At 42.2% G+C, this 24,773-nt stretch overlaps 1 protein-coding gene across 1 annotated transcript in view; it reads left to right on the forward strand.

Annotated features, from left to right (window-relative positions):
* The first annotated feature begins 11,268 nt into the window (after positions 1–11,268).
* ZNF519 (zinc finger protein 519) overlaps positions 11,269–24,773 on the forward strand; it is a 30,277-nt gene continuing 16,772 nt past the window's right edge. Inside the window, exons 1-2 of the mRNA XM_024235982.3 lie at positions 11,269–11,453; positions 19,220–19,346. Of these exons, the coding sequence (XP_024091750.3) occupies positions 11,451–11,453; positions 19,220–19,346 (130 nt within the window). The 5' untranslated portion in view covers positions 11,269–11,450. The remainder of the gene's footprint in view (positions 11,454–19,219; positions 19,347–24,773) is intronic.

Genomic DNA, 24,773 nt, shown 5'->3' on the forward strand with positions numbered 1-24,773 from the left:
AGCAGGCCATGTCTGTGCTCACAACTCCTCCCCTTGTTTGGCCATGCTGCCCTCAGGGCATCTGCAGCAAGTTAGGGGCACAACACGGGAAACGGGGCCCAGGCCACAGCAGTGGCTGTCCCGATGCTGCAAGTCACTGGGAAGCCCAGGCCAGAGCCCCTCAGGTTGAAAGTCATACAGAGTTCTTGCGTGGGCTTCATTCCTTCTTAAAGTTTAGTCACTGAAATTCTTAAAAATCTTTATCCAGCCAGGCATGGTGGCTCACGCCTATAATCCCAACACTTTGGGAGGCCGAGGCAGGTAGATCACGAGGTCAGAAGTTCGAGACCAGCCTGGCCAATATGGTAAAACCCGTCTCTACTAAAAATACAAAAATTAGCCAAGCGTGGTGGTGCACGCCTGTAGTCCCAGCTACTCAGGAGGCTGGGACAGGAGAATCGCTTGAACCTGGGAGGTGGAGGTTGCAAGTGAGCCAAGATCATGCTACTGCACTCTGGCCTGGGCATCAGAGTGAGACTCCATTTCAAAAAAAAAAAAAATCTTTACCCTCGGCTGGGTGTGGTGGCTCACACCTGTAATCCCAGCACTTTTGGGAGGCCGAGGTGGGCGGACTGCCCAAGCTCAGGAGTTTGAGACCACCCTGGGCAACATAGCGAAACCCCATGTCTACTAAAATACAAAAAATTGGGCAGGCATGGTGACGCATGCCTGTAGTCCCAGCTACTCGGGAGGCTGAGGCAGGAGAATTACTTGAACCTGGGAGCCAGAGGTTGCAGTGAGCAGAGATCGCACCACTGCACTCCAGCCTGGGCAAAAGAGCGAGACTCTGTCTGCAAAAACCAAACTGAAATAAACCTTTACCCACTTTTCCTGAACAACCCCTAAAAAACTTTGCTCTGAAAAGCAGGGAATATCACTGTGCAAAGTAAGTTGCTTTTCTCAACGGGGCTATCTGTGTAAAACTTGCCACTGAGAGCTCTCCCTGCTCTGTTGTGACAGCCCAGCCTGCAGGTGAGCTTGCTTGCACTCCCACCTAATCAGAGCACGCCTCCCTGGGTCAGACACTCAATATCCTCGCCCTGCAGAAGGCCAGAGGGCCTGTCTGCTGCTCATGGCCAGGCTGGGCCTTGGGGTGCCTGACCCCCTCCAGAGCAAGCCCCTTAGATGCCCGGCAGAATCCTCTCTCCCCTCCTGTACCTTGGGAGTTTTCCCCACACTATGCCCAGTGTCAGGCTGAAGTTGGGATCATGGCACAGGAACCTCTGGGGCCCTCAGAGAATGAGGCACTTGATGATGAGCAGGATCTGAGCGCGGCCTGGACGGAGGTTTGAGGTCATCAATGGACAGACAGCTTGTCCCAGCACTTAGAACTCAGGGCAGCAGAGCTACCTAGCTGAGCACAACCTGGGCCACCCCACAGAGGGCAGGAGTGGGAGAGGCCAAAGGTGGTGATCCCAGGACGTTTTTGTATCTTTCGTAGAGACGGTGTTTCACCATGTTGGCCAGGCTGGTCTGGAACTCCTGACCTCAGGTGATCCACCCACCTCGGCCTCCCAAAGTGCTGGCATTACAGGCGAGAGCCACCGCACCCAGCCTATTTTTTTTCTTTTTTTAATTTAAGACAGTCTCACTCTGCCATTCAGGCTTGAGTGCAGTGACGCAGTTTCAGCTCACTGCAGTCTCCGCCTCCTGGGTTCATGGGATTCTCCTGCCTCAGCCTCCTGAGCAGCTGGGATTACAGGTGTGCACCACCACACCCAGTTAATTTTTTTTTTTTTTTTTTTTTTTTTGTATTTTTAGTAGAGACAGTGTTTCAGCATGTTGGCCAGGCTGGTCTCAAACTCCTGACCTCAGGTGATCTGCCCACCTTGGCCTCCAAAAGTGCTGGGATTACAAGTGTGAGCCACCATGCCCAGCCCAGAGTGCAGTTTAAACCACCATTTCTGTGAAGCTTTCTCTGCCTGTTACCAGGTACTGCCCATACATACACTACCCACGAACAAAGAAATATGCTTTGTTCTGTGCCACACACCACCATTGTAACAATTGTGATGATTTACATTATGAGTTTATCTCCCCTCTAGACTGTTGGCTCTTACATTTTTACATCTTTATATCCTTTCATGAGTATTTAGCATGGTGTCGCCTTGTAGTGAACGCTTTATAAATATTTGTTAAATGAATGAATTTTAACTGATTATCTTTTTCTAAGCCGCATGTTAACATGTTCTTGTCTGTCTTTCAGTTAGGACTTTATTTTTACTTTTAAATTCAGAGCTTCTTGATGGTTGTTCTTTCTAAATAATTATTATTTAGCAACTTACTGTCATAAGAGATCCAAAATACATCAAATGTCTAACACAAAATATAAAATATGCAGTAATCTTAGCCCTCAAGGAAACCCAGATTCCCCAATTCTGAGTATATTGCTCAAGTTCCTTTTCCAGGACAGCTCAAGGTTTTGTCATTTATTTTTTCTTTGTTTTTGTTTTGAGACAGTTTCATTCTGCCATCAAGGCTGCAGTGCAGTGGTGTGATCATGACTCACTGCCCCCTCAACTTTCTGTGCTTAAGTGATCCTCCTGCCTCTGCCTCCAGAGTAGCTGAAACTATAGGCACACGTCATCATGCTCCACCTAATTAATTTTTTTTTTTTTTTTGAGACAGGGTCTCACTATATTGCTCAGGCTGGTCTCCAAATCCTGAGTTCAAGCAGTCTTCCCACTTGACCTCCCAAAGTGTTAGAATTACAGGTATGAACCACTGCACCTGGCCAATTTTTTTATTTATTAACAAAGTGTGTCTAAAATTGTCACTGCTGGTCGTTTGGAAGAATCTGAGAAGTAGCAGCTCTGTTCTTGTTTCCAGAACTGCATCCTCTGCTGAACAGGTCTGGGTGCCCCCAGCGCAAGTCTCAGCTTATTCACTTACTGACTCAGTTATCTCCTGACTAGAGAAGAGGCAGACCCATCTCCATCCTAGGAGGAGCTCTTAGTTCCTCCAGACAGGGAAGTCTCCCTGGGACCAGGCAGTGTGGCTGGGATGAGCCATTCATCATCAGGGAAGACACAGGCTACCTGGGTAGTCATGGTGTAGAATGCCTCCAGCACAGTGCACAGAAGCCCCTGAATCTGGGAAGAAAGCTACTTCCACATCAGGTGAGAATGTACCTCTGCCCATACCTGGACTGGGTCTTGATAACGCCCTCAGAAATAGCATGCAGGGAGTCACCAGTCTTTTGAAGTGGTGGTGGTTGGTCTCTTGGTAACCAAGATCTGGGCTGCTTGCTGTGCCCAGTGGCACCCCTTGAGGGTCTCTTATGGTGGGCATCACTGGTCTTCTTAATTTGCTACTGTGTCCATCCTCGGAGTCCTTTGCTTTCTTTTTCAAAGTCAAGCTGTGCTCGTATCCTAGACTCTTTCCTGTGGAGAAAGCACGTGAGTTAAAGATTCACCACAATAGTTCACACAGAAGCTCATTCCAGAACCTTCCCATGCACATTCAGGTGACCCCCACTTGTCTCACCTCCCGCTTGCCAGCTCCCTCAGCCTGCCTAATAAAGTGAGATTGAGTTCGCTCCTGGGTCCCCAAATGCTCTCTGAATGCCAAGATCTCTAAAATTCTCTCAACCACCAAGAGGACCCCTTCTTACCCAAGCCTTGCTTGTCTTGCTTGTCTGTTAGGATAAAAAAGCAAGACTCTACCTGCTCTATCTTGTCAGGTGTCCTTGAAATTATTATTTTTTCTTCATTTCTTCTGCTCATCTGAGCTGGACTCTGATTCTGTTGATAAAAAGAGAGTGTGTGTGAGTGCCTCCAGCTGAACACCTTGGAAGCCTTAGTCCATTTTTGATACACTAGAGATGAGGTTTCCACAAAAACTCAGCTCTCCTCTGTGCTCCAGCGCCCAGGATCTATAAAGTGCTTTATTCAAAAACGCTCTCAGTTTCTTTCCCAGGGGAGACTGTATTAATCTATATCCTGTCCCTTCTCACGTTGGAAGAGTCAAGTCTTACTTGATCTAGCATTGCTGTTCCTGATTTTGAGCTTAGTTTTCTTGGAATTCTACTTCCCATTTGGATTGGGGTCTGGTCCTAGTGGAAAAGGGAGTTCAGGTGACTCACCTCTCTCTAGACCCAGAGTCCCATAGCCTATTTCTGACTCATATTTGTGGGTCATTTTCTCAACTGACACTGTTCAGCCAGCATCAAAAGTGAGTGGGAAGAATACAGTTCCAGGAGATCATCACCACATTTCTCAAAGCCACCTGAGCGCTGTAATCCATTTCCTGTCCTCAGTTACAAAATAAACTCCTACCAAAGACATACAGCTTAGTATCCTTGATTCTACCCCTCTTTGCAACCTTCATAAGAACAGCCCAAGGTCTTACCTGAGCTTTGAGTGCAGCTGTCACTGGAATGGAAAGAGAGCATCTTGCTTTTCTCTTCAAATCATTTCTCCTCCTCATCTGAGCCCCTTTCTGCAAAGGAGATATGTTGGAAAGGGGGCTGGCCAGTGAGGTCTTGGATGGAGGCACACTGAGAATTTTGGTCTGCAGTTCCCCATTCCATGTTGAAGCTCAAATGAAAGGTCCTCTCTCTTACACATCCAGATTCAGAGTGTAGCGTGTTATGCTGGACTTGTCTTTTTTAAGTCCCTCTTTGCTTCACTTTTGTTTTTGTTTTGTTTGGTTTTTTTGAGACGGGGTCTCGCTCTCTCGCCCAGGCTGGAGTGCAGTGGCGTGATCTTGGCTCAATGTAAGATTCTCCTGCCTCAGCCTCCTGAGTAGCTGGCATTACAGGCGTGTGCCACTAGGCCTGGCTAATTTTTGTATTTTTAGTAGAGACAGGGTTTCACCATGTTGGTCAGGCTGGTCTCGATCTCCTGACCTCGTGATCCACCTGCCTCAGCCTCCCAAAGTGCTGGGATTACATGAGAGAGCCACCGTGTCCAGCCATAAGCCCCTGTTTATAAGCATGGCTCACTCTTACTGGCTGAAGAGATTGATTTCTCTTGCCTGCCACTCTTCATAGCCTCCATAAGGAATGTTTCAGGTTGTGATTATGCTGGGAACTTAGACACACGTAAGGGGAGACTTTTGCAGAGTCCTGCCATAGCATCAAAAAACAAGGTATAACAAAACCAGGAGGCACAGGGACTAGAATGCAGGAGGCTCATCACCTTTTGTTTCCCAGCCCAGTTCCCACCCAGCAGTACTCAAAACTCTGCACAGATTCAAAATGCAAAATTAAACAGACCATATATTAACAGTTGTATATATATTTTGCACATGAAGAAAATCATTATAGTATTACAATTGTGTGTGTGTATATATATAGGTCATAATTTTTCAAATGCTTGGAAATGACAAATATTAAATTATACTTGATTGTATTAGATATATATATATGATAAAATAAAATTCTATGACAGGGGATGTGTCATCTTGAAGGCCTAGTTGGGCTGCGTGTGCCATTAGGATATACAGGGCTGCAGAAAAGTAAACCCCAAATAGAATATTCCTTTATCCCTTGAATGTTGGAAGGATAATTAGATAAAATATGATCACCTTGAATTGATCAGATTGGAGCCAGTGCTAACTCAGTCAACTTCCAATTCCTAAGGCAGCAGAAAGACCAGCTGGAGAGGGAAACTTCTGCTCTATCCCACCCTCCCTCATTCATCCTGGGAGCCACACTGTGTTCTGTAGAATTTGCTCAGGATTCACAATCTGGGCTGATAAACTTACCTGGATTATCACAACCCTTACCATTTTGGTATTTTCTTTTTGTTTCTCAGTTTAAAATGGGTTATGAATATTACTAATGCATCATAAGTTTTCAGACACCTAGTATGTCACTTGTCTGGGTCCCATCCTAGGAAATCAATACCTAAATTCAAAAAATCATCCTAACATTAATCTTTGAAAGCTGCCTGTGATGATTCGGACTCACTGACCTCCCTTCTCCTCAACCTACAGAGAAAGTGAAAGAGCTACGAAGTCTTAGGGCACATGGACAGAACCAGAAGATGCCCAGTGAAGTGCTAGGATAGGGTACAGTCCCATAGCTTTTGGGCCAAATGAGAAGGAAAAGCAGAACCTGGGACCAAGAAAGCCCCAGCATCTCCAGACTCCAGGGCTCTTTACCAAGACTGATGGGAAGAACTAAGGCAAAGATGAGAAACCTATCACTAAGACACTTGTCTTGGCTGCTTCCACCTCTGACTCAGTTGTGTTGGTGTGAATGCAAAACTGGCTCTCTGCCTCCCAAGAATGTATAAATCCAGGACAGAAAACCAAGCATTTGGGCACCAGGCAAGAGGTCTTTCCAGATTCCCCAGACTTTTCAGAATTCCCCAAAGATACTGAAACTCAGACCCATTCTGGCCCCACCCCAAAAAGTATCATAAATGGAATCTGGGAGCCATTCAGAGTCTCCAGCCTCCTCTTTGGTGAAAATGGACTTGGACCTAAAAAGGCACCCCACTGTCCACAAGGACACAAATTCAGATGCTGAGCACTGGCCTCCTGCCTTCCGATGATGGATCTTACCTGAGTCCCATCAAAGCCCATACTGTTCCCCAACCTCCACCATCCAGATATTAGGAACAACCCCTCAGAATTGTCTTAATGAGATGGGACAAGGGGTGGTAGAGGTCCAGGTTCAGAATGGTTGCCTCATCTTTCCCTTCTGAGAAGTCTGTACCTGCTGGTCTGGGCCTTCATCCCTTACACGGCTTAGCCCATGTACCAGGAAGTGCCCTCTAAAAGAATCTTCTAGTATTTTTCTCCCCTGAAGAGAGGGTCCATGAGACACTCTATGCCAGGAAATACATGACCTCCATTCTCACATGATTTGATTGACTGATAAACTGATACCCCCGAGAAAGAAAAAGATGCAGGGAACACCTTGTGTGTGGGGAATCTGCACTCCTCAGCTGTGGTGCCTGTGCAAATGGTGGAACCCAAAAGAATATTGGGTGGTAGACACACAGACCCTACCTAATACAATTATGTAAGTTTAAGTTTAATATAGATGGAACTTATAATGTGATATAAAATGTTGTTACTTATTTTGTAAGAAAGCTGAGTTAGATTTTGTAAAGGCATTAAATATAATTGTAATGGGAAGCTATGAAAATTGTGTGCATTTGGTGTGTAAATGACTGCATTTTGGGTAATTCTGTAAAGGCCACCTATGAATGTGAGTCATTAGTAACCAAATCTCCTATAGATAGCATATTGCGTATGCATTTTAATGTATTCTTTTACCTGAGCTCAATTTTTCTTAATTTTATTCATCAAATTTTATACGCTTTAGATAAAAGACACCTTGTAGTTACCATGTGCTCTATGGATCTGTATTTTGTTAGAAATACAGATTTTTCAGGCAAAACCCAAGTATATTGTATCAAAATCAGGTTTTTAAATAATATTCCCAGGTGATTCACATGCATATTAATAATTGTTAAGTGGGGGTAATTCTATAATTAAAAGGGAAAAGGTTATATGAGTGTATTTGTTTGTCAAAAAGGTACAGAAAAGATTGTATGTTTCAATGTATATACATCTTATCTCATAGAAAATAACTAAAAACAATAATAAAGTGGGGATGGGGAATGAGTTGAAGTAGAAGTTAAACAGAAATGGCACATAATTAGTAGATGTTTAGGCTGACCATCAGTCTATTATACTACTTTGCTTATTGTATATAGTTTTAAAATATTCTCTAATAAAATACTTGTATAAAAAGACAAACTTTATCTACAACATTAGCTCTTAAGACTGTGGTTACTTTTGGAGGGGAGGAAAAGAGAAAGTGGTTTGTGTGGCAGAAACAAGGCTAGTTCTATCCTACGGCTACACAAATGTATTTGCTTGTAATAATTTACTAAGCATTATGTTAATGCTTTGGACATATATTTCTGTATGCATGTCATTCAATAAAATTTAAATATTACATATTTAATCTTAACAGAATAATAGCAATGTTTGGTATTGTTTTGTTTGAAAGTGAGGCATTTAGTGTTAGACATCATGAGATGGGTATTAATATTCCAACGTATTTATTCACATCCTGACTCTTGGGGGTCCCCCTCAATCTTTCATTTTTACCTCAATTGAGTAAGTAGCATGGTTGTAGTTTTGGGGAATGCAATTTTTTACAGCAAAGTCCTTCCTCCACGATAGTACTCACCACAGCCAGGACACTTAGCACAGGGCCCTGTACATAGTGTGCACTCAGTGTGTGTGGAACTGGTTTGAATCAGAAACAAAACAAGTAGCAGAGGTCAGTTCTGCAAAGGATAGAAAGTAAATAATCAAGACTGAAAGCCCGCAACTCAGCAGCAAACACTTCTATGTTAATTTGAGAAATAATTTCAACTGGCTCTCCAAAAGATGTTGGTTTAAAGCAGTAACATGGGAGTTGAGCTGTGTGCTGTAATCACCCGAGAGCTTTAAATCACACTGTTGCCTAGGTCTCACTCCAGAGATTCTGACTTAATTATTCCATTGCAACTTGGGTTTGAAGACTTTAAACACTCCCCTACAAGGTTATTGAAATATTCAGCCAAGGGTGAGAAGCATTGATTCAGGGTGAGGAATACATTGGCTGTATGTGATTTTTATGTGTGCTTTAGGGATTTGCCCCATAGCTGCTCCTGAATGTGGGGTCTTAGAAAACATCTTTACCCTTCAAAGCATATTCTGCTGGTTGGCTAAATTGCAGCAGGAAAAAATATCAGCAGCTCTGTTTTTATGTCACTTGCCTTTAAAGCAAAAGGTTTTTCAGGCACAGTAATTTGATTTAGTCTGTGTTAAAAATCATAAATAGCCTAGAAATACCAAAAAAAAAAAAGAGAGAGAGACAGAGTTTGCAGATATGTGGAGTGCATTATAGGTGTTTTCAAGTTTCTCCTATGATGAGAAATTAAAAATAGAATGTTGGGCATTAATTTCCTAAACTCAGTGCTCAGCCATTTCCTCAAATTGTTTCCAGTTTTTCCAAGAGACTTCAGAAGCATTCCCTGGAGTGAATTATTTCCAATGGTGAAGAGTACTAGATGGACAGGATGAGAATCTCAAAGAAATCTTGCTTCTATTTCAGAAGTGCCACTGTGCGGCACCTTGAAGGAGCAGGACACCTGGCTGAGGAGTGTGGTCTATGGAGGTGCATGGGCTTCAGAGTCAGGCAGAGTTGATCCTGAGTCCCAGCCCAGCTGGGTTAGAAGCTGTGGGACAGTTATATAAACCTCATCTGCAAAAAAAGGCCATACTAAAATTCATTGAAAACAACAGCAAATTTTTTAAATTTCTTCTTGTATTCATGCCTTGACAATGGATTTTATAGTGGTTCCCATCAAGAGACAGAATTTGTTTTCCACATCTTGAATCTTTATGGCCTTATTTGCACAGGCCAAAGCTGTGCATATGACAGTGTGCTAGTTTGGGGCCTAGGCTCAAAAAGTCTCAAATGCTTCCGTTTTCTTTTTCAGAACCCTTCCATCTCCATGAGAACAAGCCCATTTTGGTCTGCTGGGCAAAAGCCAAAATGTCCCCATCGACAGCTCACTTCCAGAAGCAGAGCCACTTAATTCACCAGCCGTTCACCACTCACGTCTGAAGAAGCCATTCTGAGCCCTGAAGAATAGCCCAGCTGAGCCCAGCCTAAATTTCTAACCAGCTCAATCATGAGCGTTTGGGATTGTTTATTATGCTTACTAATATATACAACCATTAAAGACAGGATGCCAGGATGCCAGGACAGATTGATTACAAATAACCTGCAAATGCTTGGCGACCTGTAAGTACTGATTTTATTTTCCCTTTATTTAGAGTTAGATTTGTTGTTAGATGGTATTGAGTTATATGGAAGTGCAGGTAGATGTGGATGCATATGACTGGTGCTTAAACGCACGCAGTGCCCCACACCACAGGAGAAAAACACACAGTTACAGACAGACAATTAGGTCCAAAGCCAAATAGCAAAATAAGGAGTTTGCCTTTAATCTATTCCCTCCACATCTAAACTCTGGAGGTCAAGGCTGTAAAGAGATCTGAAGACATGGTGTTCTCCCCTCCTGGGGCCCCATCATTTTTTGTTTACTGTTTGATATTTGAAAGGAAGAGAAACTCCCATCAAACAGCAACTGGGAGACAGTGGTCTCTACGTGACACTCTCTGCTTGCAGCCCCTGATCTCTCTAGGGGTACTGACCCTCCCACCCTTGAGCCTGAGGTGAAAAGTTGGTAGAGAGAGGCCAGTAGATGGTAGGGAGAGAGTGCACCTCCAGCAGAAAAGAGGTGTTCAGGCCTTCACCTCCCTGAGATCGGAGCATCAGAGCCCTCATGGCTGCTGGTTTGAAGTAAAATGTGCTGCAAACATAAAATACAGAGTGAGTTTAAAAGATTTAGATCCAAAATATTTATAATTATTTGTTGACCACACATGAAAAATAATATTTTGGATATAATGGCTTAAACAGTATTACAAACAATTTCACTTGTTTCTTTTTATTATTACTATTATTTTTGAGATGGAGTCTTGCTCTGTCACCCAGGCTACAGTGCAGTGGCACAAACTCAGCTCACTGCAACCTCCACCTCCTGGGTTCAAGCGATTCTCCTGCCTCAGCCTCCCAAGCAGCTGGGATTACAGGCGTGCACCACCACGGTTGGCTAATTTTTGTATTTTTAGTAGACAGGGCTTCATTATGTTGGCCAGAGTGGTCTCGAACTTCTGACCTCTGGCCTCTCAGAGTGCTGGGATTACAGGCGTGAGCCACCGTGTCCGGACTCTTTTTACTACTATTTTTGATCTGGCTAATAAAACATTTAAAATTCACAATAGCTAACGTTTTATTTTTTAGAGGATTGCTTCTCTCTTAAAATCTCAGGTGTCCCACTCCAAAGACCAGCGGCCAGAAAGGTTATGAAATCTGAAATATTAAATAATTGTCATTATATTGCTTCCATTTGTGAACAACGTGTGTGTGTGTGTGTTTTATAAACGAACATAACCTTCATAACGTTCTACACCACAAGGTTAAAAAATGACCCCTGGGCAGAGCCAGGCGCAGCGCAGACAGAAAGCTCTGACTGAAAGTGACTGGAGCCAAGAGCCTGTCACTCTCGGCTCATTCCGTACAGTGTATGGTAGCATCTTCTGACACGCAAGGCCTGAGGGCGCGGTGCCTGCAGTACTATCCAATCAGGGCGCTGGGGTGGGAACTGTCCAATCAGGCGCACAGCCAGGGAGGAAGGGGCGGCTTCTGGGATCTGGCGCGGCCTTTGTCTCACTTCAGCCAGAGCGCGGGGTTAGGGCTTCATTGCCTTGTGTCCTCTGCTCCGGGAGGCTTCGGTGATTCTGCCACTCCCTCCGTCGCTGTGTGACCTGCTGGCATTGAATGATTTATAGCTAAGACTCCAGGACACCCCTGAAGCCGAGAAATGGTGAGTGTAGTGGGCAGGGCGTCCCGAGACGGGAGGGGGCTCCTTGGAACCGGCTGGACATGGCGGTGGCGGGACCTAGTCTGCGAGTCGAGTCCTCTGCAGCTCAGCCCTCAGTCCCCTCCGGTGCAGGGACTCCAGGCGTCCTGTCCCGTCCCTGCACGGCGGCTTTGGCCCCAGCCTGTAGCCCTCTGCGCAGCTCTGCGCCCGCAGCCCTGTATCTTCCCCAGGTTGTGAGGTGATGAGGCGAAAGTCATCGGAAAGACGCCGACTCGATGTGCAGGGTTCCTGCGTGGAAGGAGCTGTGGTCCGTGGGGTCCACCGTCCCTACCTTACCCTGTTCAGAATTAGACTGAGGCACCATTAAAACATAGACAGCTTATATGAGTAAACAGTGATTCATTAATGGGACAGCGCTCAGCAATGGTTTGTGGTTTGGGGGCTACTAGAAGGTCTTGAAAGAAAGGCTTGTATAAGGTGTGTGAGGAAGCAAAGACAATTAAATAATTGGGTACAGTTATGTAGTCGCTTTATTTGGAGTGTCTGGGTGGAAATTTCCTGGTTATGTAATCAGGGATTAATTGGAGGTTTGTAATTGTTAAAGCTTGAATTCCTTTCCTCCTAAGGTAGTAACTTAGAAAAAATGCATTTGAGTTAGATTTCTTTTTTTACATAGAGACCTAGACCACTAGAGCCACTTCAGTCTAATTGACTGCTATGTAATTATTTTAACTTTAATCAAAGACACTGGTTTTCGCCTGCATTTTCCAAATGTGTGGCAAGCAGGGTCTCACATCCACTACTCTGTTCTGCCAGCCTAACCTGGCTTGAAGTAAAATCTTAAATTTCCGGTTTCTTGCTGACATTCCCCAAAGCCAACTTCTACCCTTCCATACATTGTCAACTATTTTTGTCCTTTATTGCACATTTCAGAAACAGTATTTTAATTAATCACTTTTTCACAGAGCAGTGGATGGCAATTTGTAAAATACTTGTTTTCTACTTACAAATATTTCACATGAGAGAAAAGCAGAAAATAATCCCCTGGCACTCAACTGTAAAAAATCTTTCTGCTGTTTCTCCTTGTATCCTCCCTTGGCACAAACTCCTTATTAGGACATCTTGGGATTGAGGTTTTCCTTGGGAAACTTTATGGGGCAATGTTTCCTTAGCCACATTCGGGCCTTTTTCTAGTCCTGAGTTTTAGAACTGTCTTGAGATGGCCCAAGATACAAACCAGAGCCATGTCTTTTGGGAGTTCTGGTGAATATCAGCCCTTTGGTAATCTTCCAGAGGACACACTGAGGGATGGGAGTGCAGCTTCTCAAAGGAGCAGCTGAATGCCCTGGGGGTGAGAGAAATATCCAGGCTTACCCTTCCTGTAAAAAAAGAACCCATTGGGATTTTTAAGATTTTTTTTTTCCCCCAACCCCAGTTTTCATTCCATGGAAACACATTGCTTGTCAGCCAATCAGATGCTGGTATTCAGAGAAAAAGATAGACTATTCCTGTCTTCTGAATTGTCTTATATTCGCGAAGGGAGAGAAACTAACCTGAAGGACGAGACAAACCCACCCCAGGGAGGCAGTGCAAGAACCTGCAAAGCAAAAAGCGGAGTGGGGCACAGTGCAGTGTCTCCTGGGAGGGTGGGCATTGAGCACTTCAGTGAGGAGTATGGGGGTGAGAGAAAGTCCCAAGGGATAAGGTGGCCTGATTTGACACTTGAGTCAGACGTCCCTGTTCCAGAAAGCACTGCCACTCCCTGAGTTTGTCCCCCTGTATAGATTTGTTCACTTATTTCAACTTCGGTTTTCTTGCTTGACTGTAAATTGGATCTCAAAGGATAGACAGAAAAGGGCTTTTAAAAAAAGTTGGAAAGAGCAAAGAAGATTAGAAGGAAGGTGAGAGAGGGTGGGCAGAATGAAGGGTGGCAAAATCAGATTCTAAATCAGAGAGTGTTCAACCCTGAAGTCAGCTTGTTCTTAGGAGATTAATAAAGAGAGATTGAATGTTGAATCAGGCTGAGAATGGGTCAAAGTTCAGGAATCTGAACAAATAGGCTTTTTTTTTTTTGACCGCTGAAGATGAAATTGTTCAGCCAATTGTTTATGAGAAAAAAATGGAAATGTGTGGTCCATGTCTGACTCTGTGATAGGTTTAGAAAAAAAAAAGAGAGAGTATTATTGAAGTCATAATGGGAAAGGTGTCTCTTTTCATTAAGCTGATTTCGGAGAACAAAAAGCATGAGGAATTTTTTGTCACAGCTATTTAGCAGAATTACCTACCTGCCCCAGCTTTCACCACCACTTTTTCTTGCCCTATGCATCTCTTCCATGTGGCTGTTCCTGAGCTGTATCTTCAATAATAAACTGGTATATGTAAGTACAATGCTTTGCTGAGTTCTGTGAATAGTTCTATCAAATTATTGAGCTTGAGGAGGGGAATGTGGAAGCCCTTGATTTGTAGGAAGTAGTCGAGAAATAAAGATGGGTATCCAGAGGCATGTGACTGGCATCGGCAATGGCGACAGTGTTATGGGACTTAGCCCTGAACTTGTGGGATCTATGCTGACTCTGGGCGGTGTTGGAATTGAGTTGTTGGACAGCTAGTTGGTGTTGGATGATTGGTTGGTGTTCAGCAAACTCCTTATGTTTTGTGTCAGAAGAAAGACATCACTGGGGCCTGGTCTACAAGGAGACTCCAGGTGTCTGAGGGAAGTGAGGCTTTGTTCTGCACACAGGCTTGTTATCACCCTGTGCATTGTCCTGTAATTCCAGGTCTCCTCCTACCGTGAGAGGGAACGAGAGCTTAGAATGAAGGAGCTCTGAGAACCTATTCCCTCCCCTGACCCTGCTGCCAGCCCCCATATGCTTCTAACCCACTCCTGAACATACCCACTAAAAATTGATCTGGCCACACTCCTCCCACGACAAGGTTTTACCCTCAGGAATTGTGCTCACAACAGCTTTCCTCCTAGAGTTTTCTGCCAAGAACATACACAGGTGCCTAGAAGACTCCTGGCTTATCTCAACTCTAGACACTGAATCTCTATCGGGAACCTGTTTTTTTCTCACCAACCCGGGTTTCTTGGACTACCTGCTCATAATCTCTTCTGACTGTATGAACACAGAGCATAGCGCTGCCTGAGCCTGTATCTGTAGCACAAACCAGTTCCTTAATCAGTTCTGCCCTGCATCCCCACCCATAATTCTTGATAGCATCTTTCTCTTTTCTGCTTTTTTCTTCCCCACAAATCCTCTTTCATGTGTACACAGTGTGCCCAAGGCCATCCCTCCAGTGCCTGAATCCAGTGCCTACTAGAAGTCAGATGTTAATGAGTTCAAGACCATGTCTTTAGACCCAGCTGTTGTAGGAGCAAATACAAATTAGAAAGAAACAGCTTAATGCTTTCTCTTTAAAATGAGGGAAGAATTTTTGCTCGTCTCTCTTTTCTTAAAGCATTTAGTTTGAAAACTTTTCTCTACTTCTTTGAAATATATGTAAATCATTTTTATCAGTTAAATAGGTCATTTGGTTGTGTGTGTGTGTGTATGTGTGTGTGTGTGTGTGTGTGACTCAGAATTGTCTTAATCTAGGACCTGGAAACTATTGCTTTGAAATGTAAATAGCAAGTTTATACACCCTATCCCACAGTTTCTGTAGAAGAGGAGAAGGCTGCCTTCAGCAGGTGTCTAACTCCACATTGCAACACTACCTCGTGTCATGAAGATGAGGGAAGTTTGTTTTTCCTTTAAACATTACCAATTAGAAAACCCAGATGACATCCCAAATTATAATAAGCTGTGTATGACAAATGGTACACTTGAGTACTAATTATGTTGACCTTTCCCTGTTTGCAATCTCTTAGTATATTGCCTGTGATGCACATCACATTTTAGTTTAATTATATAACAAAACAGTTTTCTTGCTGTTTTGTTATGGTGGAGAGTTTTTTTTTTTTTTTTTTGAGACAGAGTCTCGCCCAGGTGCGATCTTGGCTCACTGCAAGCTCTGCTTCCCAGGTTCATGCCATTCTCCTGCCTCAGCCTCCCGAGTAGCTAGGACCACAGGCGCCCACCACCATGCCTGGCTAATTTTTTTTTTTTTTGTATTTTTAGTAGAGACGGGGTTTCACCGTGTTCGCCAGGATGGTCTCGATCTCCTGACCTCGTGATCCGCCCGTCTCGGCCTCCCAAAGTGCTGGGATTACAGGCGTGAGCCACCGCGCCTGGCCGATGGAGAGTTTTTTAGGGTCGGAAATTAGTTTGCTTTCAGTTATGTTTTCCACACTGTCCAGCATTACTACATGTTATACACAAGGTGCCCACCAGGCTTCACTTTAGAGGGAATTTTCTTTCTCAGGATTCCAGTCACAACCCACAATTGTGCAGCAAAATGCCCCCCAGATCTTCAAACAGAATGGTCTCTCTTTGGCATCTACAGTCCCTTCTAGAGCAGGTAGAGTAGATTTTTACAAAAATAACTTTTTAGGACAGCAGTCAAGTATTCCACCTCCGTTAGTGCTCCTGGCATCTTCACATCTGACACTGATTCAGAGATCATGGGGCCCATAAACCCAATTAGGATCACACATGTTCATTAATTAAACCTGAAAACTTCAACTCCCTCCCACCTCCCCTTGCCCAAATGCCCACACATGTGCCACCGCTCATCAGCCCTTCAAGACCTAAATGTGCAGCTCCAGATTCTGAATTTATGTCCTGGGATTTGAGAGAAGAAAAGGTATTGAAGGAGCCTCCATGAGAGGATCTTTCCTCTGGTTTTACTCTGCTTGCTGTAACCCCCAAGAATGCAGAGGCACATTGATCCCACCTAGAATCAGCACATAAAAGCTGGCTTCTGCCTGGGATTCACAAGACAGGGCCAGACTTTGGGTTGAAGACATACAGAAAACTCACAGAAGACATTTTCTGCATCATGAGAGGTCAACATAGACATCTTAAGTGTCAATTTCAGAGTGGAGCCCTTTGAGTTTTCCAGATCTTGTCCAGTGACCTGCTACAGCTCTGTGAGAGGCTTCTGGTGTCAACAGAATCCTGTAAGTTAAACAAGCACCTTAGCAATGGGAGATCAGAGCTACAAAATAACCAGAGCCATAATCACAACTGTGCCTCCCTGTAAACTGTTAGTGGAGTAGAGTATTTTTGTTCTTCCCCTTACCTCAGACTTAGCTGGTCAGGGACAGGGGATATTACAGCTAGATTCGGGATCTGCCGCTCCACCAGGGCAGAACCATTTTCTATAATATTTGCACCCCACAAAGCCTGAGTGTCTCCTGCCTCAGGATCATTATGGAGGCATCAGCCCATAGTCACTGGGGACACTCACCCAGCACCTGTGAATTTTGGAGACATTTGAGGATGTTCTGTGCAAATTGGGGTCAGTCTGACTACAAGATTTAATTCTGCCCCCATTTTAGAGGAAGATAAGTGGCTCAGCCAGGGTTTTTTCCTCGCCTCACAGAAATAATTTCCTTGATTTGTACCCAGATGGGAGTTGCTTCAGTTTTCTGGTTCTTTGGTGAAAAATGAGGAGATCTGGAGACTCAAACTGGTCAATAAGCTAATTGCTTCTATTTCATATGTCATTAGAAAAAGAGATGAAGCAGTCATGGTCCCTACCATGAAGGAACTTGCAATCTAGAGCACATGAATAAGTAGTTGAATTCAGCATCGTGTGTTAAGCACAAAGATGGAAGGTGTAGAGGGGACTTAAGCTTCATTTGGGTCACATCCCTTGTTTTGAGTTTTGATGCCACCAACTGAAGGTCTGTTCATGGACAGAAGAGAAGTTATTATTTGTATTGTTTTTACCTTGCTAAGAATAAATATTTACCTTCTAATATAATTGCTCTAGGAAAACGTAAGGGTTTTGGTTAAATTCTTTCTTATCATATGTTACAAAATAGGGAAGTGGCTAAAATAGATTAAAATTGCACAAACTCTGAAAATCAGATTTCTCTTGGTCAGGCTTAGAAAAGACAAAACTGAAAATTCTTAGCAGCATGGAGATCTGTCCCAACCCTGCGCAGATCCACCCTCTACTGCTAAACTTTTTCCAGGTCTGATCCCACACTGAAATCTCTCACAGAACTGCCTAGAGGAGATCAGAGTTTGGAGTGACTACCCCTACTGCCTCTCCACAGCTGGTGCTCACAATTTCCCAAAACCCAAAAGGAGATAAAAGGGGAAAAACTATATACTTTGGGGCCTTAAATTCTTTTTTAAAAAATTAGGCCGGGTGTGGTGGCTGATGCGTGTAATCCCAGCACTTTGGGAGGTCAAGGCGGGCAGATCACTTGAGGTCAGGAGTGCAAGACCAGCCTGGCCAACATGATGAAACCCCGGCTCTACTAAAAATACTAAAAATTAGCCGGGCGCGGTGGTGGGCACCCGTAATCCCAGCTATTTGGGAGGTTGAGGCAGGAGAATTGCTTGGACCTGGGAGGCGGAGGTTGCAGTGAGCTGAGATCGCACCATTGCACTCCAGCCTGGGCAATAAGAGCGAAACTCCGTCTTAAAAAAAAAAAAAAAAATTACAACCAGTGTTTCTAGAGACATCCCATCCAGCAACCTGTTCTCCATTCCTGCAGTTTCAATGATTTCTTCACAAGTCTCAAAGTAAATACAAACACTGAATTGCAATTAACAGTTCCTTTCTGTATCTCTCCATCTGTCTAAAATGAGCTATTATTCTATACATTTTATTTTTAAAATCAGTGATAGGAAAACAGAAGAAATAGAAATGCCAGGCCCTGCATTTAAATCCTGGGAAGTGTGGGACAATTAGTACCCACCTCTACAGAAACCTGTTATGAGAATTAACACATAATGTGAGCTTCCCAGCACAGTGCTCTGTGACATACTCCTGAGCACATAGTACATGCTCCATAAACATTGCATTAATGCTTGTGCACATGTTTTTCAGCTGCAGACTTACTCAGACGTTGCCATTATCTCCAGCCTGTGTAAACTATGTAAAAGGGCCTGCAGAGAGTGCCAAGTTTCAGGATGATGATTGGTGGTCTTTTCTTTGGATGAAGGATATGTGTGTTGTGATAAGGGTGTTGGGATAAGGGATTCTGTGTGTGCCTGCTTTCTCTAGCTGAGTGGTACTATAATGAGTCTAGGAGGAGGAATATCAGCATTAACAGGAGACTTGTTATAAGAAGCTAATTCATGGACCCTTTTTAAACCTGCAAAATTTTGTAACAGTGAGGCCTAGAATACCAAATAATTTATATGCACATTGAAGCTTGAGAGGCAGTGCTTAGTTAAGTGCCTCTCAGCGCAGTCTTTCAATAGGATCACATGGAGAGTTTGAAGAGAGACCATCACCTGTGCCCTCCCCAGAGATCCTGTCTATTGTTCTGGGTGAAAACATCCCTGTTTTTTAAATTAAGTTCCTCGCATGATTCTGTGGTGAGGCCGGGGTCAAACATGAGGGCTTCCAGATACTTTAATGAGAGGTGAGTTCACCCGTTGTTCCAGAAGGAGGTCATAGGGCCTGCTCTGCTTGGTTTTGGTAGGGGTAGGTCAGTGCAGCTCATATTTCCATTGCAGCAGCAGAAATTGCTTGCGTGGCATCCTTTTCCCTCAGAGTTATAGAATGCTTTAGAGAACATTACTGTGTTAAAAGTTATTTTATCAGATAATCCTAGTCAGCCACATAAGTCAGAACTAGTTATTTTAACTCATTTCATCTCTAGTCAAATTAAGAACTCTGTCACTTAATATATGTGTTTTCAGGAACTCTTAACATTCAGGGATGTGGCCATAGAATTCTCTCCAGAAGAGTGGAAATGCCTGGACCCTGCCCAGCAGAATTTATATAGAGATGTGATGTTGGAGAACTACAGAAACCTGGTCTCCCTGGGTGAGAATAACTTTAATACATAATTCCTAATTCTCCCTCAGAGTTTTATTTTCTTTCTTCGTAGACTGTCTCATGAGAACTTCTGCTTTGCATGAATTAATTTCAGTTCTTTTCTTCAAGAAAAAATGGGAGTTTGCTAGTGTAAAAAAGGAAATCTTTTTTTTTTTTTTTTTTTTAATTGAGACAGAGTTTCGCTCTTGATACCCAGGCTGGAGTGCAATGGCGCAATCTTGGCTCACTGCAACCTCCACCTCCTGGGTTCAAGCGATTCTCCTGCCTCAACCTCCTGAATAGCTGGGATTACAGGCACCCACCACCACGTCTGGCTAATTTTTTGTATTTTTAGTAGAGACAGGGTTTCACCATGTTGGCCAGGCTGGTCTCGAACTCCTGACCTCAGGTGATCCACCCGCCTGGGCCCCCCAAAGTGCTAGGATTACAGGTGTGAGCCACCATGCCCAGCCAAAAAGAAAATCTTTAAGATGATTCATCTTTACATAAACCTTCTCTTTTTTTGAGCTAATTTGTTTCCTTTACTCTACATTAGTGGTAGTTTTAGAAATTGAATGACATAAAATATTGTTTCCCACACCTTTACATTCATTTTGTACCACTTATTTATTTATTTATGTATTTTGGAAACGGAGTCTCACTTTGTCACCCAGGCTGGAGTGCAGTGGCACAGTCTTGGTTCACTGCAACCTCTGCCTTCTGGGTTCAAGCACTTCTGCCTCAGCTTCCCAGGTAGCTGAGACTACAGGCATGCACCACCACGCCTGGCTAATTTTTTGTATTTTAGTAGAGACAGGGTTTTGCCATGTTGCCCAGGCTGGTCTTGAACTCCTGAGCTCAGGCAGTCGTCCTGCCTCGGCCTCTCAAAGTGTTGAGATTACAGGCGTGAGCCACCATTCCCGGCCTTGTACCACTTATTTTTGATTCGGTAGTACTGGGTAGTGGAACTTAGAACCTGCAGATTTAAAATACTTAAATATTCTAAAGATTCTGTCAGGAAACAATTTTTGGATTAATTTTCTAGAATCATTTGTAATTTCTCTTTTCTGCTTAGCATAGTACTAGGTTGGTAATTGGAGAATCCCCAGCAACAGTCATTTTTTTTTTTTTTTAATAAAACAAGTGTTACTATCTCTAACCAGACCTGGTCACCTGTCTGGAGCAAAGAAAAGAGCCTTACAATTTGAAGATAGATGAGACGGTAGCCAAACCCCCAAGTAGGTGAGGGTGAATGAAGGAGGTGACACAGACAAGGGGACCAAAGGTCAAGAAGGAAAGGAAGGGGAACATCACACACCGGGGCCTGTCGTGGGGTGGGGGGAGGGGGGAGGGATAGCATTAGGAGATATACCTAATGTAAATGATGAGTTAATGGGTGCAGCACACCAACATGGTTCATGTATACATATGTAACAAACCTGCACGTTGTGCACATGTACCCTAGAACTTAAAGTATAATAAAAAAAAATCACTTGGAAATGTGAATTTTCAAAAAGAAAAAAGAAAATGTAGTTTGGGAAGCTTTGCTCCAATGAAAATAATTTCTGAAAAGGTTGTGTTTTTTGTTTTGTTTTGTTTTCATATTCACAGATAGGGACATCTTCTGTCTCATGCTCTTAAATTTTCTAAGAATTTTTTTTTTCTTTAGTGATCTCCCTTCAAGTTTACAGTGAGACCCAGTGTCCACTTTATCACTTACAAAGGGCTGCATGATCTGTCTGCTTTTCCATTGGTTTTGGATACATAGGAATATTTGTATTTTTGAGGAGTTCTATGTTAAAGTATCTTTTTCAGATATTCTTTTTGCATCATGTCTAAAATGTGTAAGGTGAGTAGGGGACATACTGGGATTTGGTTCAGAAATCCCAGGAACACCAGGGACAGATGTTGCATCTTTTCTGCTTAATAATTTTTAATCCTGTAGAGGTTGCAAATGTGATTCTACAAAAATCCTTACTCAGCAATTTTATCAGAACAATAAGCATTTTTCTAAATATGAAAAAATGTAATATTATTTTACCTCAAAGTGTTACTGCTTTAGAATAAACTGAGATTTGTAATTTAAACTCTATATGTGCAGATTTTCAAATTATAGTTTAAAGAATGAGTGTCCAACCTTTTGGCTTCCCCGGGCCACATTGGAAGAAGAAGCGTTGACTTGGGCCACACATAAAATACACGAACACTAATGATAGCTGATGTGCTAAAAAGAAAAAAGGTTCGTGCAGTTTTCATGATATTCATCACCACAGATAAGCAAAAAGTCCTCTCATTCAAAGAGTTGGTTGGACACCACTGATAGAAGGTGAGTATCTACTCACCTTCTAGATTTTTTAAATGCCCTGTGTCATTAATGAGCTTAGAACCTTGCTAAGCAAATACTAAGCCATCTATTATCTTATTTTTTAATAACTATTATCTTATAAGTTTGTCTTATTTAGTAGAGAGCCTGCTGGGACTGTGTCATTGATATATATCTATATATATAAATGTGTAAGGTGATACACATACACATACCTATATAAATCGTATAAGTTTATAGTCAGTTCTTAATGTTGATAGTTCTTAGAAGCTGTAACTGTAAGTGAAGCAACATATTGTTTAAGAAAATGAATTTTACCATAGTTTAATTGATACAAAAGAAAGGTATTTGAATGGCATATAGCAATGTCGTTTCATTTAAAAAAAAGCCCACAGTTTTCAAGAACCTATTTTGACCATTAAGTGAGGACTTACTATATGACTGTGTTTGTGTGACATGGATTTTTCAGATAAATAAAAATTGTATAACTATATATTTAATGTGTACAATGTAATGATTTGATATGTGTGTACATTGTGAAATAAAATATAGTCAGGTTGATGAACACATCTATTACCTCACATAGATAACCTTTTTTTTTATAGTAAGTATACTTAAGGTCTACTGTTGTGGCAAATTTTAAGCATATGTTACAGTATTACTTACTATAAACAATGCTATTTTGCTAATCTAATGCTAATGTACATTAGATTTCTCAGACTTGCTCAATTTGTAACTAAATTTGTACTCTTTGAACAACATCTCATATTCCCACCCTCAGGCACTAGCAACCACCCTTCTACTCTCTGTTTCTATGAGTTTACATTTTTAGATTCCCCATCTAATTGAGAACATACAGTATCTTTGTCTCTGTTTGCCTTATTTCATTTAGCATAATGTCCTCCAGGTGTATCCATGTTGTAAATGGCTAGATTTCCTTCTCTCTTATGGCTGAATAGTATTCTTCTCTGTGTGTGTGTATGTACACACACTCACACACACACACAGCATATTTTGTCTGTTGTAAACAATACTACAATGAACATGGGGGCTGAAGATACTTCTTCAAGGTGCTAATTTTATTTCCTTTGGTAGTAGTATGCCTAGAAGTGATATTACTGGATTATATGATACTTCTATTTTTATTTTTTATTGGTTTTTATGATGACTTTATCAATTTACATCTCACTGACAGCATACAGGATTTGCCTTGTATGTGTATGTCTTCTTTGGGGAAAAATAATCTTTTGTCTATTTTTGAATAGGTTATCATCATCATTGTTTTGCTTTGAATTGCAGAAGTTTCTTACACATTTTGGATATTAACTTCTTATACATGGCTTGCAAATATTTTTCTATCCTGTAAGGTTTAAAAAATTTTTTTTTCCTTTCCTGTGCAGAAGCTGTTTACTTTGATGCAGTCCCACTTGTTTATATTTTCTTTCAATGTTATGCTTTTGGTGTTATATCCAAAAAGCTGTTGCCAAGACCAATATCAACAAGGTTTTCCAATATGTTTTCTTCAGGAGTTTTAAGGTTTTATGTCTTACATTTAAGTCTTTTATTTTTAGTTAATTTTAGGGTATGGTCAAAGAAAATAATCTAATTCTTTTGCTTGTGGATATCCAGGTTTTCTGGCACCGTGTATTGACAAGACTATACTTTCTGCATTGTATATTCTTGGTGCTCTTGTCAAAGATTAGTTGACCTTGTATGCATGGATTGCTTCTGGGCTCTCTATTGTGTTCCATTGGTTTTTGTATCTGTTTTTATGCACATACCACACTCTTTTCATTACTATAACCTTTAAATAAAGTTTGAAATTAGAAAGTATGATGCCCCCAGCTTTCTTTTTCAGTATTGCTCAGGTTATTTCAAGTTGTTTTAGGTTACACTTAAATTTTACAATTTTATTTTCTATTACTGTGAAAAATTCCACGAAAACTTTGAATCCATAGATTACTTTGGATAATATGGTACTTTGACAGTATTAATTATTCCAGTGGAATATGTTTCTATTTATTTGGGTCTGCTTTAATGTCTGTCATCAATATCTTACTGTATTTAGTGTATAAATTTTTTATATCATCAGTTAAATTTATTTTGATTAAATTTCTTTTATATAATTGTAAATAAAAATTGTTTCTTTTTTTGTGGAAAGTTTGTTGTTACTGTATGGAAATGCAACAAATATTTGTATGCTGAGCTTGGTGCAGTGCCGCATTTCTGTAATCTCAGTGCTTTCAGAGGCTGAGGCAGGTGGATCATTTGAGCCCAGCAGTTTGAGGTGAGCCTGAGCAACAGAGTGACACCCTGTCTCAAAGAACTCCACAAGTATTTATATGTTGATTATCCTGATACTTTAATAAATGCATTTATTAGTTCAAACAGTTTTTGTTGTTGTACTCTAAGGTTTTATATACATATGTATGATCATATCATCTACAAACAGTAACATTTTTACTTCTTTTCCAAACTGGAGAGCCTTGTTCTCCTTTCCTTGCCTAATTGTTCTGATAGAAACTTTCAGTAATATGTTAAGGTAGAAGCATTGAGAGTGGCACAGTATAACTACCCATGGCCCTGGAGGCAGACCTACAGACCTTGACCTCAGCTGTGGTCCCTGAAGCAGCCCTGTTTCTGTACATTTGAAGGATCTAACAATGGTTACAGTTTCTGTAAACTGTTTTTGGCAGGTAAAGATCTCCTTTTGTTGGGTTTCCAGGTTGATGACATTACCTCTGGGGTTGCAGAGAAGAAGGGTTGTAAAGCTGGGTCACAAGGGTGCTGCTGGGTCACTGTGGGGTCTGCCTTTGATGTCGTGGATTCTTTTTGGGACCTGGAAAGATTAGATTTCCTTTAGGACATTAATCTATATAGCAGGCACTAGGGTAGAGATTTCCTTGTGGACATTAATCTATACAGCAGGCACTAGGGTAGGGTTTTGAAATTTCTCTGCATATGATGGGCCAAATACCAGGTGTATGAATGGGTTTGTCTTCTACTAGCTACCTGGAAGCAGTTTTCACAGGTCTCTAACTAGGTGCCTATAACTGGCCATGGACTGTGGCTGTGAGGGCTAGAACTGAGTTACAGGGCTGCTTCCAGGACCA

The sequence above is a fragment of the Pongo abelii genome, chromosome 17 (genome assembly GCF_028885655.2).
Source record: "Pongo abelii isolate AG06213 chromosome 17, NHGRI_mPonAbe1-v2.0_pri, whole genome shotgun sequence".
NCBI lineage: Eukaryota > Metazoa > Chordata > Mammalia > Primates > Hominidae > Pongo > Pongo abelii.